The sequence below is a fragment of the Gymnoscopelus microlampas genome (assembly GCF_963454915.1).
Source record: "Gymnoscopelus microlampas genome assembly, chromosome: 8".
Taxonomy (NCBI): domain Eukaryota; kingdom Metazoa; phylum Chordata; class Actinopteri; order Myctophiformes; family Myctophidae; genus Gymnoscopelus; species Gymnoscopelus microlampas.
The window spans coordinates 2,223,377-2,241,300 of NC_139945.1; the positions used below are offsets into that span (position 1 = coordinate 2,223,377).

Sequence of the window (17,924 nt, forward strand, 5' to 3'; positions counted from 1 at the left end):
CCTATCACACAAAGATTTTGGCGGACCCCCTATAGTAGGCCTGAGGACCCCCCCTGTTGAAGACCCCCTGGTCTAAGTCAACAAAATGACTGGCTGCTGCTTGCTTGTTTGTTTTCAAAACCTGACAAAAAACCTGGCAACCCTGGCGTCGTGCCCGCGCCTCGCTCACCCTCGTGCCCGCGCCTCTCCTCCTCTCCTCTTGTTTGTTTCCTCCGCAGAGAGAGAGAGAGAGAGAGCGAGAGAGAGAGCGAGAGAGCGAGCAGAGAGAGAGAGGACAAGATGGCGGCCGTGTCTAGCGGAGCAGCGATCACCGCCGCCGCCGCCGCCGCCGCTGCCCAGCAGGCCAGAGGAGGAGCCCCCCCGGGCGGCTCGTCCTCCGGGCCCGGCGGGGTGGTGGGGGGATCATCGATGATCCTCCGGCCCGGCGGCAACAACAACAACAACGGCCCCCACCAGGCCCACCACCACCAGCAGCAGCAGCAGCAGCAGCCAGGAGGGACCCCCTCCTCCACCGCCACCATGGTGGGGGGGTCCCCACACTCCCACCTCCTCCACCAGGGAGTAGGATACCGAGGAACCGGAGGGGCGACGCCGCAGCAGCCGCAGCAGCAACAGCCGCCGCCTCCCTCTACCTCCTGCGGGGGAATCCTCCACCAGCAGCAGCAGGCGCCGACCGGCGGCCACCACCACCAAGGCCCTGCTATCAACCCGGCCTCCTCGGTCTCCTCCTCCCCCGGTGGTGGTGGTGTGGGCCCCGGAGGCCCCCAACAGCAGCAGCAGCAGCAGGCCCTAGCGGCCCCCGGCGTTAGGAACCCGAACCCCCCGCCTCCCCCGGCCCGGGTGGGCTCCTACGAGATCGAGCGGACCATCGGCAAGGGGAACTTCGCCGTGGTCAAGCTGGCGACGCACATCATCACCAAGGCCAAGGTAAGGCTCTCATCATAATAATAAGACCCCCCCTCCCTCCCTCCCTGGACCCCCCCACCCCCCCCCACCCCCCCCCACCCCCCCATCACCACCAACACAACACCCCGATGATGACCACCGTACCAGGAGAGAGAGAGAGAGAGAGAGAGAGAGAGAGAGAGGGAGAGGGGGGTCTTAATGCTGGTTCTCTTCCCACAGACAGAGAGGGTAACGGCGGCAGTGGGTTCGATCCTCTGGGCCGGGGATGACAGAGAGGCCTTCAGGCTGGCTTTAGAGAGACACACACACACACACACACACACACACACAGTCTTTTGATGACACTGCTGTGCTGTGGTGCGGGGGTGTCAGTCAGTCAGTACACACTACAGCAGCAGAATAATGTCCAACAACAACAGAACATGGATTTGTGTTCTTTTTTTTAAAAACCAAACAGAAGCCGTCTGTCTGTCTGTCTGTCTGTCTGTCTGTCTGTCTGATGCTGGTTGCGGCCTGGTTGTTTGTATTGAGAGAGAGAGAGAGAGAGAGAGAGAGAGAGAGAGAGAGAGAGAGAGAGAGAGAGAGAGAGAGAGAGAGAGAGAGAGAGAGAGAGAGAGAGAGAGAGAGAGAGAGAGAGAGAGAGAGAGAGAGAGAGAGAGAGAGAGAGAGAGAGAGGTTTATATTCATATACTGTATGAGCAAGAGCGAGAGACAGATGGAGATAGAGCGAGAGACAGAGAGAAAGAAGGGTTTATTTTAATATGAGAGAGAGAGAGAGCTACTGACGGAGATACTGTATGAAGAGAGAGAGAGTATGTTAATATACTGTATGAGCGAGTGAGAGAGAAAGAAGGGTTGTTATTAATATACTGTCTGCTACGACATACAGGAGAGAGAGAGAGAGAGAGAGAGAGAGAGAGAGAAGGGTTTATGTTAATATACTGTATGAGCGAGAGAGATAGAGCGAGAGAGAGAGAGAGAAAGAAGGGTTGTTATTAATATACGTTCTGCTACGACATACAGTATGGAGAGAGAGAGAGAGAGAGAGAGAGAGAGAGAGACAGAGAGGGGGGGTTAGCAGTACTCCACTAAACATAAGCTACTGTTAGCTAACTAGGCTAATTACGACAACAGTGTTTGGTTCTCTTGTATATTTAACTCTGAGAGTGTGCAAAATGGAACCAAATGGACCCGCAAGGGTCCATTTGGTTCCATTTTGTACACTCTCTTGAGTTACAGACCCTCAAGGGTCCATTTGGTTCCATTTTGTACGCACTCTGAGTTAGAGGCCTCTGTGTAAGGGGTCCATTTTTCGTTCCTAATCCTAACTAGCTATCGTTTATTTAGCTGGGGACGTCCCCCACCCCACTGGAAGAACCCCCACCTGCTCCTCAAGGACCCCTGGGGGTCCCTGGGCCCCCGGGACCCCACACTTTGAGAACACACTGAATTATGGAGAACAAGTCGATACATTAACAACATTTCTTAACCGCGTTGCTATTTTTTTTTGGTCACCTTTTTTGAGTCATGTTCGACCATCAACGTCAAACATAAAACACCAACACAACTGCCGAGGTTAATTTATAGAGGTGTAACGATATAGTAACTGCATCGAAATATCGTTTTGAATTATCAACGATCTACTATATCGATATGCAAACGGCAAAATATCCTATCGTTTGACTTTGTATCGAATCGTTTTGCAATGAAAATAATACATTTTTGAATTTTATCAATACTAAGTACTTTTAATTAGAAAATAAGAGAAAGAGGTGTTTATATCCAGTATCCAGGTATTTATTTTTCTACACAGAATTTTTGGGTAAATAAATAGTTACTATATCGATTTTAAATCACTGAATCGAATCGTATCCTTCTAAATTAACCTGTCCTGTATCGTATCGACTACATCACTGAATCGAAACGTATCTTTCTAAATGAACCTGTATGGTTCATGTATCGTGTCGACAAACCAAGTATCGCGATACGTATCGAATCGTTGTTAAAACGTACCGTTAATTTAACCCCTATTCATTTAACCCATTGAGACCTGAAGCCGATTCTACATGTCTCCTAAATCCTAACGGTTTTCTGAAAAACGTATGTTTCTATATCAGTGGTGCTCAATCTTTTTCATGTCAAGGACCCCCAAAAATGACATGTATTTGGCCACGGACCCCCATCAAAATATTTTGTTCCAGGGACCCCCCCAGAAGCAAAGATTTGAGTTAAAAATGTTCGCTTTAAAAATGTATATATATTCAAGGATTTGCACACATTTTCACTATTTTTGAATAGCCCAAAGTGTAAAATAATGCTTTTTAGCTCACATCTTAAAATGACACAGTTCCAGGTCTTAATGGGTTAAAAAAAAGTCGTTGACCTTTTTGTGTAGTCTAAACGCGAGTAAAAGACGAGCCAGACGCCGTTGTAGTTGTGTTAGGTTTGACTTTAGAGGGATGGGAATGGAAAGAAGAAATGAGTGTACTCTAAAGCGTTAGTCATGGCTGCTTGTTTATGTCGGCCCCCGGTGAAATGACTTTTCTTGTGTTGTGGTAAGAAGGCACGACAGAACATTATGCCTTTATGGTATATAATCTTACAAATGAAAGGTGGTGTACTGTACTGTTAAAATGAGTGTTAGAAACAACCCTTTCAATCTGGGAACGTATCTGTCATTTTAGATTTTTTTGGGCCATAATCATTATTTTATACTTTGGTCATTCAAAAATAGCAGATCTACAAGCTCATAGCGCGGCACTCGGTGCCGCGCTATGAGCTTGTAGATCTGCTATTTTTAGCGGCGCTCTCTGCTCTATACCTGACTTTGTCCGTGTTCACCGTCAACGCTCTGATTGGTCAGACCCGTCAACAAAGTGATTGTTCAAGCCAATCACGTGACACATGGCTATAAACACATTATAAACACATATCGATGACAAAATGTATCAAAGGCGCCGCTACCTTCACACAGGGTGTGATTTTTTAAAAACATTGTGAAAATGTGTTCAAATCTTTGAATCTATATTTTTTTAAAGCGAACTTTTATTTAACTCAAATCTTTGCTTCTGGGGGGTCCCTGGAACTGAATATTTTGAGATGGTGGTCCGTGGCCAAATACATGTCATTTTGGGGGTCCTTGACATGAAAAAGTTTGAGAACCACTGGCATTGATATTATAGCAACATAGGTTTTTCAGAAACCTGTAAGGACTTTAGAAGACATTTGTAGATGTGTTCCCTTGTTGAATTTGTTGAATATCTCTATATTCCCATAGTAGTCTATTGCTATAAAGCAGAGGTCTTCAACGTTTTCAGGCCAGGGACCCCCCTAGCTGAGAGAGAGATGAAGCAGGGACCCCCTACTCTATATTACATAAAATTGTGTTTCAGATTAAAGTTTTAACTGACCCTTGGTTGTAGAAAAAAAACAAAGTTGTCCTTTAATGGGTTAATGCGTCCAGTGTGTGTCAGTCAGCGGGCTGCCAACACACACACACACACACACACACACACACACACACACACACACACACACACACACACACACACACACACACACACACACACACACACACACACACACACACACACACACACACACACACACACACACACACACACACTATGCCAAGGCCTCATATCCACACTCACTATAGGTACACAACACACACACACACACACACACACACACACACACACACACACACACACACACACACACACACACACACACACACACACACACACACACACACACACACTCACTGTGGATAATACATAGTGAGCATCTTAGCCTTAAGACCTGAAGCCGATTCTACATGTCTCCTAAATCCCAACGGTTTTCTGAAAAAAAAACGTATGTTTCTATAATCAGTGGTGCTCAATGTTTTTCATGTCAAGGACCCCCAAAATGATATGTATTTGGCTGCGGACCCCCATCAAAATGGTTTGTTCCAGGGATCCCCCCATAAGCAAAGATTTGAGTTGCAAATGTTCGCTTTAAAAAAAAAAAAAATATTCAAAGATTTGCACATATTTTCAAGATTTTTCAAAAATAGCAGATCTACAAGCGCTACGAGCTTGTATATCTGCTATTTTTGAATAGCCCAAAGTGTAAAATAATGCTTTTTTAGCTCAAATCTAAAAATGACACAGTTCCAGGTCTTAATCATTAAAGCCATTTTTCCATTTTCGTGAAGATTTTGTCAGATTGATGTTTCTAGCAGTTCGAAGCTGTGATGTATAAATTTATAGCCATGAGAAAAGCGTTTAATCAGAACTATTATGTTTACGTCAGGAACGGCAGAAATAAGTATGTTTGTGCTGGAAACGAGAAGAAGATAAAACATGCTCGCACCTGTTTTTGAAGCTCCAAAATCATTTAAACTTTATTACTGCTGCAACGATTTTGACCTTTTTAGGTTTTCATGAGGCAAATACGTGCTGGAAACAAGACTGGAAACAAGGACAGAAAGGCTGCACGAATATGGCAAAAATCACGATTTGTTTTCATAATATTTAGATTATTTATCACCATTAATATATGTTCTTAGTGACACATATTCTGATTGCACCGGTCACATAAACATAACACTGTGTTGTTCACACCTGGTCCTTAAATTGGTCCTTAAAGGGCAAGACCACTTTGGTAGAGGTTTGGGTTGTGTAGTTACCTTGCCATGATGTAACTCCAAAGGTGGACAAGTAGTAAAAAATAATTGCTCCATTGATTAGAAATTGATAATTCAAAATATGCTCCTCATTGACTTACATTTTACGGTGAAACAGCTCTCAAAGTCACTCTTTTAGCACGTAAACGAATGCAAACAAAGTTGATTCAGACAATAGGGAGGTTTCCTGTTAGTAAACATGAGAGGAATATGACCGCGCAGCTGCGGGGGGAAGCCTATGGGTGCGTTTGGAAATTACGCACCGGAGCACACTCGCCTATTAGTTTGTATTGGCCAGTGCGCTCACTGCCGCTCAGGGCTGTATTTTCGAACGCGCCTTTCCCCCACTGACCCCCAGGCATGCGCAGATTGCGCATTCTGCTCTGTGATGACGTCGCGCGGAAATCCGTCTATATAGATCATCACCAAACCCAGTACTGTTTATTTTTTTAATAAAAATGTTAACTTCTTGTTGATTTTACCATTTTTATTAAGAAGAAAACCCGGACTGGATCCGCGGATCCGGATCTTCAAATAGTAAAATCAACAGGAAGTCCAAATTTGTATTAAAAAAACAAACAGTACTGGGTTTTGGTGATGTTCTATATTGTCTGAATACGTTTTGTTTGTGTTCATTTATGTGCTAAAAGAGTGACTTTGAGAACTGTTTTACCGTACAATGTAAGTCAATGAGGAGCATATTTTGAATGATCAATTTCTAATCAATGGAGCAATTATTTTTTAATTTCTCTTCCACCTTTGGAGTTACATCATGGCAAGGTAACTACACAACCCAAACCTCTACCAAAGTGGTCTTACCCTTTAATCACCTACTGTAAATCCTGTGCATCGCAAAAGGAAAACCAAAACACTGAATTCAATCTAAAGAGCAACGGTTTCACTTTTGACGTTGTGCTTATTGACACGTTCGTTTAATTATATAGCCTCCCGTTCGCTTTTATATGCCTTTGAAAATGTATAGTATACGCCGAAAATATATAGTAAAAACACCTGACATATTTTGCGCCAGGGACCCCCCATACAAGATTTGTGTTAAAATGTTTCAAAAATATTCCAAATATTAAAATATTTTGCAAGATTCTTTTGAAAATAGCAGATCTACAAGCTCACAACGCGTCGCAAAGCGACGCGTTGTGAGCTTGTAGATCTGCTATTTTCAAACAGCCAATGTATATGGGGCTCAAGTGGTTGAACTGAATTGAATGCAAAATTAACTAATTTCTGCTGCGAGCGAACCCTGGTCCTCGGACCCCACCTTGAGACACCAACGGTTTAACTAGTACTTAATTATACTTTGTGTACAATTGCGGCATTCAAACATAGTGAAAATAGCTGATCTACAAGCTCACAATGCATCACATCGCGATGTGTTGTGAGCTTCTAGATGTTTTTTCACTATGTGCAATCGCCCGTCAATTGTAATGGAGGCAAAACGTTTGAAAGAATGGTGATGTTGATTTGAAGTCATGTCGCCCAGCCCTAGACTAGATGTATTGTCCTTCCTTTTCCATGTGTTTGACCGCTTCTGATTGGTGTAGGACAGTGTTTTTTCAACCTTTTTTCATGTCAAGGACCCCTACATTGATATGCATTAGGCCGCGGACCCCCATCTGAAAATGTGTTGTGCCAGGGACCCCCCCAGAAGCAAAGATTTGACTTTAAAAGAAAATCGCTTTAAAAAATATAAATATTCATTCAAAAGTAGCAGATCTACAAGCTCATAATGAGCTTGTAGATCTGCTATTTATTTATTTTAATCGTAAAAATGTGTGCAAATCTTTGAATGTTATATGTTTTTTAAAGCAAACATTTTCAACTCATATCTTTGCTTCTGGGGGATTCTACAAATGTCTTCTAAATCCTAACAGGTTTTTTTTAAAGAACATCTTATGTTGCTATAATATCAGTGGTTCTCAAACTTTTTTTCATGTCAAGGACCCCCCAAAATGATATGTATTTGTCAGCGGACCCCCCCATGTCAAAATATTTTGTTCCAGGGACCCCCCAGAAGCAAACATTTGAGTAAAAAAATATATATAACATATTCAAAGATTTGCACACATTTTCACGGTATGTTTTTCAAAAATAGCAGATCTAGCGCTATGAGCTTGTGTATCTGCTATTTCTGAGTAGCCAAATAAATGTAACATGGCACAGTATGCGTTCCTGCATTGAATCACAGGTTATTATGTAATCTATTACTGGACAGCAGCAACATGAGGCTGTACTTCTCTTTAATTTGTGTTTGTACCTGTTCTGTTTCAAGTGTGTTCCACCAATCAGCGGTTCTCAAACGTTTTCATCATCACGTCAAGGACCCCCAAATGAAGTCCTTTGGGGGGGTTCCAGGGGGTCCCCAGCTAAATACATGATTGATAGTTAGGAGGAACCACATGGACCCTTACATGCATTTAGTTACGCTCATCATTCGTACCAAAACACAGAAGTTTACTGGCAGGTGGCTGCTATTTATATGTTATCAAATCACAACGTTTTCAGGCCAAGGACCCCCTAGCTGAGAGAGAGATGAAGCAGGGACCCCTCCTCTATATTGTATAAAATTGTGTTTCAGATACACTTTTGCTGCTCTTTTTTCCCTCTGCACACCTATAACTCTTTGCCAAAAATAGCCGATCTACAAGCTCACAACGCCTCGCAGCGCGAGGCGTTGTGAGCTTGTAGATCTGCTATTTTTGGCCAAAGTTCTCCTCAGAAAAGGGATATTAGGGTTCAAGTGGTTAAGGTAGAAAAAAAAATCCTATCACCCAAAGATTTGGCGGACCCCCTGTAGTAACTCTGAGGACCCCCTAGGGGTCCCGGACCCCCTGTTGAAGACCCCTGCACTACATAATGTTATATCATTGCCCTAAATGGCCGATATATTTACAAGGAGAGGATGGTTAAAAAATCATTATGTTTGTATTATTTAGCCTGGTAAACCCTCCCTCCGGAAATCTCATTTCCATTTGATTTCAGGAGTGAGTCTGGGCTGAACCGCCTTTCTGCAATATTCGCTCTCTACGCCGAACTGACGAGCCTATCAGCGTCGTCGCACATCGTTCTGTGATTGACAGCGACAGTTGGCCAATCAGGTGGCGAGTTCGAGTGAGCCCGAATGAAGCCGAGTGCAGCCTGACTGGGGCCGACAAAACACGAACCGCAGCCATTGTTGTTTCTGCGAGTGCCGTGACTTCTTATTTTCGGTTTTAAAACGGTCTCAAACTTCTTTTTTGAGGCACGGAATTTACTATTAAGATATCGTTTGGATAGAATTTAGTTGTTTAACTTCATATATGTGGTCAATTAATCATGACAGAGCCTATTTAAAAATATAAATTTTGAGAACCGGCAGGGGCGGGGAGTGACACGCATGTATCCCAATAAGGCAACCTATTTTGGGCATGGCCGTCCCAAAAGTCCCGTTGCGTCACATAGTCTGGAGGTCGTCAAAATGAACTGCTTATTGGCTGAAGGGGAAAAACGATCATTGGTTGAAGGGGTTGTCAGTCAACGGTATTACTCCCGCCCAACTCCAGCCCACAGCCAATATTGCAGAAAAGCGGTTCAGGCCAGACTCACTCCTGAAATCAAATGGAAATGAGATTTCCGGAGGGAGGGTTTACCAGGCTATGTATTATTAGCCTTGATGATCGTCTTGTCTGTATCAGAAATGACTTTGGACAGGTGGAAAACTTTAGTTAAACTTAATGTAATTACGAATTACTTTACCTGAGTTACATCTTCTGATAGTTGTACTTGAATGTTGACATGAAATAATAATCCTGTTCAGATGGATGGTCTGCTCAGAGGATGGATCTCCATTGTCGTTGACAGAGGAGACACATTGTTCTGACAGGGAGAGGACGCTAGGAAGCTATCAAACGCCCTGAGGCCATAAGGCCGACTAACACAGTGGATATACTTGATGAACTACTTGCTGATTTGGATGTTTTAACCCATTAAGACCGGGAACGCATCTGTGTCATTTTAACATTTGCTTTGGCTATTCAAAAAATCATGAAAATGTGTGCATATATATTTTTTTTTAAGTGAACATTCTTAACTAAAATCTTTGCTCTTGGGGGTCCCTGGAATAAAATATTTTGTGATGGGGGGGTCCACGGCCAAATACATATAAATTTGCGTGGTCCTTGACATGAAAAAAAGTTTGAGAACCACTCATTACAGCAACATAAGATTTTTCAAAAAACTGTTAGGATTTAAAATACATTTTTAGAATCCCCCAGAAGCAAAGATTTGAGTAAAAAAAAAATGCTTTAAAAATATATATATTCAAAAAATTTGCCCCAAAAAAAAAATCTACAAGCAAACAAATCTACAAGCTCGTAGCATGGCACTCAGTGCCGCGCTATGAGCTTGTAGATCTGCTATTTTTGAATAGCCCAAATAAATTAAAAAAAAATGTTGCAGATGCTGCGTTCCCGGTCTTAAAGGGTTAACAGCGACAACAGGACATATTTGATCCTGACTGTGTGTGTGTGTGTGTGTGTGTGTCATGATGCTAATTAGCCGTGGCACGTTGATTCTGCCTTAATCCTTCATTGGCCGCGTTCCTATCGCACGATTGGTGGAGGTTCCCAGGCCTCGGCCATTGTCAGCGCATAAAACGACAAACAACAAACCAGCTCGACGAACGCACCAAGACGACAACAAACAGCACCGTGGCAAACGACACAGGGCTGTATGAGTTGTAGCTCAGTGGTTCATCTCAAAACCTTTTTCATGTTAAGGACCCCCAAAATTATATGTATTTGGCTCCGGACCCCCATCTCACAATATTTTATTCCAGGGACCCCCCAGAAGCAAAGATTTCAGTTACACATGTTCGCTTTAAAAGATATTCAAAGGTTTCAATCTTTCTAAAATAGCAGATCTACAAGCTCATAGAGAGCTTGTAGATCTGCTATTTTTGAATAGCCCAAATATAACAGGTGAAAATGATTGTGATGCTATATTAACACATTTTGCTGGGGACCCCCTGGTACCCCTGGGGGTCCCCGGACCCCAACTTTGAGAGCCAATGTTGTAGCTGATCTACAAGCTCTACAATTGAACCCCCTTTAAGGGTTCAATTGTAGAAATGCCCAGCCTGGGCCCAGCCAATGCTTGTTGTCACTGGGCATTGTGTGTGTGTGTGTGTGTGTGTGTGTGTGTGTGTGTGTGTGTGTGTGTGTGTGTGTGTGTGTGTGTGTGTGTGTGTGTGTGTGTGTGTGTGTGTGTGTGTGTGTGTGTGTGTGTGTGTGTGTGTGTGTGTGTGTGTGTGTGTGTGTGTGTGTGTGTGTGTGTGTGTGTGTGTGTGTATATACGGGTCTTTCTGGCTGTGCTTCCGGCTCCAGTGTTGACACACACACACACACACACACACACACACACACACACACACACACACACACACACACACACACACACACACACACACCCCCCCCCCCCCCCCCCCAGTAGAACACCAACCTGCCATTTATCTTGCATGGTGGCTTGTGAAGCCAAAATAAAGCCGGTGAGTGTCCCGGCGTGTCTGTCCAATGGGCCGTGATGATGATGATGATGATGTAGGCGTGATGTGTCCCGTGAAGGGCTTCTCGTGACCGACCGACCGACCGCACGTATGTATGACTATAGAGACGCCTGCTGCTCAATTTAGGGATCAGCGGCCGTGACGTTATTGTTGTTGTTGCTGCTGTTGTTGTTGTCGAGCTGTCTGCCGTGTGCTGGGAAACATGCGGTTTGCAAGACCTAGTAGGACGGGACAGGACAGCCACAGTGTAGGTTCTGCTGGCCAGATTAACCCATTCAATCCTGGAACGCATCTGTGTAATTTTAAGATTTCTTTGGCTATTCAAAAACAGCAGATCTCCAAGCTCTCCAAGCTCCAAGCTTGTAGATCTGTAATTTGTCAAATGTTCATTGGTCAAACATTTGACAAATGTCTTCTAAATCCTAACACTTTCCTGAAAAAAAACTATTGTTGCTATATCGGTGGTGCTCAAACTTTTTCTTGTGAAGGACCCCCCAAAATGACGTTTTTGGCCATCAAAGTATGTTGTTCCAGGGCAGGGACCCCCCAGAAGCAAAGAATTTTGAGTTAAAAATGTTGTTTCAAAAATGTTGTATTCAAAGATTTGCACAAATGTTGTTGTGGATCTGCGATTTTTGAATAGACAGAGTATAAAAGAACAACGACACAGGTGCGTTCCCTCATTGAATGGGTTAAATTGAATGTTTGATATTTGACCACCAACTCCATCAAGGCCCTGGATGTGCACAGAGCTGCTTCCTGACAATCCCGGGCTCCTCCTACTGGCTTCATGATCACAGTGCCCTTGAGCAACACACTGAATGTTAACACTTCGCCTGCCAGAGTTATTTCAGATTTTTTGCTGTTGTCTGCCAGAGATTTTTCATTGAAATTTAAAAAGTACTCAGGAGCCGAGATACATCATTTTTAAGTTAACAAGGAAGTGGATGGGAGTCTTTTCCTTCGAAAAATATATAAAATAATAATTTCAATTTTTTCAATAGAACGCGTTTATGCGTGATTGGCGGCCAAGTGCGCTATTTAATAGATCACATTTATGCGTGATTGGCAGGAATTGAGTTAAGAGTGGAAAGTAAGAGTGGCACAAGCCTAATGCTGGAGCCTTTTGGTGCTATACAAGCTCACAGTGCTGTGTTAGGAGGAGCTTGTGGATAAGATATTCTTCGATTATTTTTTATTTATTTTTATTTACTATTTTGAAAGGTTTATAAGCTGTCCTCACAAGTATATCAATACAAAGGTGTTTTTGTTTTGTTCGTGAGTGGCTGACTGTAAACTAAGTGAGAGAGGAAGAGGGCCATAACCCATTGAGACCTGAGGCCGGTTCTACATGTCTCCTAAATCTCAACAGTTTTCTTAAAAACGTATATCAGTGGTCCTCAATCTTTTTCATGTCAAGGACCCCCAAAATGATATGTATTTGGCCGCGGACCCCCATCAAAATATGTTGTTCCAGGGACCCCCCCAGAAGCAAAGATTTGAGTTAAAAAAGTTCGCTTTAAAAATATATATATTCAAAGATTTGCTCACATTTTCACGATTTTTCAAAAATAGCAGATCTACAAGCTCATAGCGCGGCACTCGGTGCCGCGCTATGAGCTTGTAGATCTGCTATTTTTGAATAGCCCAAAGTGTAAAATAATGCTTTTTAGCTCAAATCTAAAAATGACACAGTTCCAGGTCTTAAAGGGTTAAAGTGCAGGTTAAGAGGAAACAGTGAGGTTCTGTCATCTGTTGACCAGCGCTGGACAAAGAACTCAACCCCAGTAGAGTCTCACATAACCAGACAGCTATTACACACTCTCCTGAATGCTATATAATCAGTGGTTCTCAAACCTTTTCATGTCAAGGACCCCCAAAATGATATGTATTTGTGCCGCAGACCTCCATCTCAAAAATGTTTTGTTCCAGGGACCCCCCCCTAGAAGCAAAGATTTGCATACGTATTCACTATTTTTTTTCCCGATAGCCTGACATCTCTGTCCATCGTTAGATGGAGCTGTTGATATCCTGCAGTCGCACACGCACACACACACACACGCACACGCACACGCACACGCACACACACACACACCAGCACGCTGATGCACTGTGCATGCACTGTACTCGTTGAAAAAGAACATTCTTGTACTTTGTATTTAGGCCTGTCATAATTATTACATCATAATCGTGATAATTTGAGATAAACACATTTATTTATTTGCATAATCGTCATCATGTTCTCCATGTTGACACATTTTCTTACATTTATAAAGAAAAATTGGTGGAAATGGCCGATCTACAAGCTCACAACGCGTCCCAATGCCACGCAACACATTGTGAGCTTGTAGATCGGCTATTTGGTTTAATATTTTGATGTGATAAAATTGTTAAATATCAGTCATTTCTTTATACAGTTTATTGAAGTTATTTGGCATATCTGCCCTGTGCAATTTGTGTTTATGAAGACCAACATATTTTTTTATTCATATGTTCCTACGTTCAATGCCAAAAACACAATTCAATTGCTAATCACACATATATAATTAATTATAATATAACAACATAAATTGATTGGTTGGTATAAGTCCCTGCAACATACTAGCATTAATGCGACGTGTTGTGAGCTTGTAGATCTGCAATTTCTTGACAATGTTGAATTTTTTGGAAACTATTTTCATGCCCAATATAGGGATTGAAAGTCATTTTAGATTTCTTTGGCTATTCAAACATAGCAGATATACAAGCTCATAGCACTAACAGAGTGCCGCGCTATGAGCTTGTAGATCTGCAAAAAAAAAAAATATAGTGAAAATGTGTGCAAATCTTTGAATATATATTTGTTACGTGAACATTTGTACAGTTTTTCCCCAGGGACATCCAGAAGCAAAGATTTGAGTTACAAATGTTCGCTTTAAAAAACATACAGTATTTCAAATGTTCAGGATTTTTCAAAAATAGCAGATCTACAAGCTCATAAGGAGCTCTCAGTATCACTTGCACTACCTTTAATTTAGTTTTGTGCTTTTGTTGTAAGAGCTCAAGTCGTCATTGCGTCGCACACAGCCGGTGCTCCTCAGTAAACACAGCGTCATGTCGGCTCTGTTTTCCTGTGAGGTTTTAATAGTTGTTATGAAGCTGAAGAAGGTGAAGGTGTAGAGGCTCTACTGGCCTCATCAACCCATTCAACCCGGGAACGCATCTGTGTCATTTTAGATGTATTTAGACTATTCAAAAATAGCAGATCTACAAGCTCAAAGCGCGGCACTCTGTGCCACGCTTTGAGCTTGTAGATCTGCTATTTTTGCTCCAACAGATCGGAGTTAAAAATGTTTGCTTTAAAAAATACATATATGTATTCAAATATTTGCAAAAAAATCACGATTCGTCACAAAAGTTTGTAAATCTGCTATTTTTGAATCGCCAAAGAAATCTTAAAATGACACAGACCCCAGCGGGGTCCGCACATTATTTTGGGTGGGTCCCCAGAGATGATTAGTTTAATGTGCAACATTGTTCTCTCACTCAACAGTAAACAAACCAACATACAGTATGAGTGTATACAGGGTATCTGCACATTTATAAAGTTACAATTTAATGACTTTTTGGACTATTAAGACTTTTTTTAACACCAAATTGGTCAAATATTATGTGAGAAAGAGGCAAGCATTGTGAAAATAGCTGATCTACAAGCTCACAGCTCCTCACATTGCGAGGCGTTGTGAGCTTGTAGATCGGCTATTTTCACAATATCTATCTGTGGAACAGAGTCAAACTAATTGTAATGCCCTCAATACCAAGTGCTTGTCAGGGTGGGGGGTCCCCAGTTCAAATATGATTATTTTGGGGGGTCCCCAGTTCAAATATGATTATTTTGGGGGGTCCCCAGTTCAAATATGATTATTTTGGGGGGGTCCACAGTTCAAATAGGATTATTTTGGGGGGGGTTGTGGCTCTGAACAGTTTGGGAACCCTTCCTCTCTAGCTCTTGCTCCAAATCTAGGCGTAACGGACGCGACGCGGCACTGATGTGTGACGATGACGTGACAGATTTGTTATGGAACAACAGACTGAAGTGTGAGGAACAACAGTGACTGTCATTTTACCAGTGTGTCGGGTGAGAGGGCACTTTGTGAACGGGACAGGACGACGAGGACGACCCGCCGGGTGCCAAAGCAAAGAACTAGTTAAAACAAAAACAAAAAAAGACACTTCCTTGTCAAGATGATCCCCAAAGCTGTTTAGAAAAGCATTTACAAACCCTTAACATGTCTGTCTGTCTAGCTACTGTACCTGACTCTTAACCTGATCCAAATACAATACAACGATTACTTATCTATCTACAAGCTAGAAAACCATTTAACCCATTAAAACCGGGAACGCATCTGTGTAACCACTTTAACCATTATTTTATACTTAAAAAATAGCACATACACAAGCTTGTAGATCTGCTATTATTTTAGAAATCGTGGAAAATGTGTACAAATCTTTGTGCGTGTATTTATGTGTTTTAAAGCGAACATTTTTAACTTCGATCTGTGCTTCTGGGGGTCCCTGGAACAACATATTTTGAGATGGGGGTCCCCGGCCAAACACATTTTTGGGGGTCCTTGACATGAAAAAGGTGGAGCTCCACTGATATAGCAACATACTGTTAGGATTTAGAAAACAATTATAGATATGCATTTGGCCCGTGGACCCCCATCTCAAAATGTTTTGTTCCAGGGACCCCCCATGAAGCACAGATTTGAGTTACGGTACACATACTCACTTTAAAAAACAATAATATTCAAAGATTTGCACAAAGTTTCAAGATTTTTCAAAAAATAGCAGATCTACAAGCTCATTGCGCGGCACTCGGTGCCGCGCAATGAGCTTGTAGATCTGCTATTTTTGAATAGCCAAATAAATCTAAAAATGACACAGATGCGTTCCTTGATTGAATGGGCTGACAAACCCTTAACCTGTCTAGCGAGCTGACTCTTACCTGATCCAAACTAAATACAAAGATATTTATCTATCTACTAGCTAGAAAAAACATTTAACAAAACCCTTAACCTGTCTAGCGAGCTGACTCTTACCTGATCCAAACTAAATACAAAGATATTTATCTATCTACTAGCTAGAAAAACCATTTAACAAAACCCTTAACCCAGGGTTCCCCAATTAGTTTTCCCCAAGGGGCCAAACTATGTGTAGGTTACCAAGCCGAGGGCCACGGGCATTGTGCCAGTTTTGTATTCGTTTTTTTTTCCTCTAATCTAGCTAATTTGACACTGTGTTAATTTAGGCATGGGATTCTAAAATCCTGTGTTGAGGGTCACACAAGGAAAATGTTGAGTTTTGTATTTGTTTTTTCTTCTCTAATCTAGCTAATTTGACACTGTGTTATTAGAAAATCTAAATAAGTAGAAAGTCTAAATAAGTCCAGAATCGACAATTTACTTACAGCTGTGTTTGTGACGGTCTGCTTGAACAGTAATACAGATACAAATCTTTTTTTTCCTTCATTTTCTTTTATGACAGGAGTCGTCGCGGGCCGGACAGTTGCCTCTCGCGGGCTGCAAATGGCCCGCGGGCCGCCTATTGAGGAAACCCTGCCTTAACCTGTCTTGCTAGCTGACTCTGACCTGATCCAAACTAAACACTAACCTCTTCTCTCCTGTGTTGTATAAACAGCAGTGATGGAAGAGGTACTCAGAGTACTTGTAACCTGTAAGTAAAAGTTAGTGTGCAGGTGACAATAAACGCTTGAGCAATAATGGACATAATATTTAACCCATTTCAGGACGTGAACCTCTATTTTTATCAATACCTTTCAGGACGTGAAACTCTATTTGTATCTATACCTTTCAGGACAGGAACCCCTATTTGTATCTATACCTTTCAGGACGTGAACCCCTATTGGGGTTCCTGTTGCTATGTACAGTATATATCAACATACATTTGTTGTATTTTTTGAATAAATATTTGAAGTTTTTCAGAAAACTATAGGTCAGGATTTAGAAGGCGTTTTTTTCGGCCTCAGGTCTAAATGGGTTAAAGCTCTCGTGTGTGTGTGTGTGTGTGTGTGTGTGTGTGTGTGTGTGTGTGTGTGTGTGTGTGTGTGTGTGTGTGTGTGTGTGTGTGTGTGTGTGTGTGTGTGTGTGTGTGTGTGTGTGTGTGTGTGTGTGTGTGTGTGTGTGTGTGTGTGTCCGGCTGGGTTATGGGACCACGACTGCGGGTACTAATCCTATAGCCTGCGAGGACTGCTGCCGCGACAGTAGAACCCATAGCCCGTGGGAAGAAAGGCAAAGAAACGGCTTGTATTGGTGGAAAAGGGAGAAGAATTGGTGCGTCCCCCGCATATACAGGCGGGTCAGACAGACACAAATATACGTTTTTTTTCTGTTCTCTGAAAATGTTGGTCCGATCAAACTGCCACTCGACACTTTCAGGTCGGGATACCAAATTCATCCAATGGAAAAGAGCCTGTGCAAAAGTGCATGGTTCGAGATGGCATGAGAGAGAGAGACACAGAGAGACAGAGAGAGAGAGAGGACAGTGAGACGGAGAGAGAGAGGACAGTGAGACAGAGAGACAAAGAGACAGAGAGAGAGACAGTGAGAGCTGACATCACAGTGAGACTCAAAGCTTCAGTTCAGAGTGTTTTTGGTAAAAGGTTGGCACCGCGCCACGACCTGCATGGCTGGCACCACACGGCGTGCCCTGACATGCCCGTCCTACTGTACCTCTCTCTCTCTCTCTCTCTGATGGAGTTGTTAGTGAGGAGAGGAGCAGTGGTAGAAA

The 17,924-nt window shown here is 42.6% G+C and overlaps 1 protein-coding gene across 1 annotated transcript in view; it reads left to right on the plus strand.

The window, feature by feature from the left end:
- Nucleotides 1-255: 255 nt before the first annotated feature.
- Nucleotides 256-17,924, plus strand: part of sik3 (SIK family kinase 3) — a gene marked incomplete at its 3' end in the record, with an annotated part of 125,266 nt that continues 107,597 nt past the window's right edge. The window contains 1 exon segment of the mRNA XM_084065148.1: nucleotides 256-927. Coding sequence (XP_083921274.1) covers nucleotides 280-927 — 648 coding nt within the window. The 5' untranslated portion in view covers nucleotides 256-279.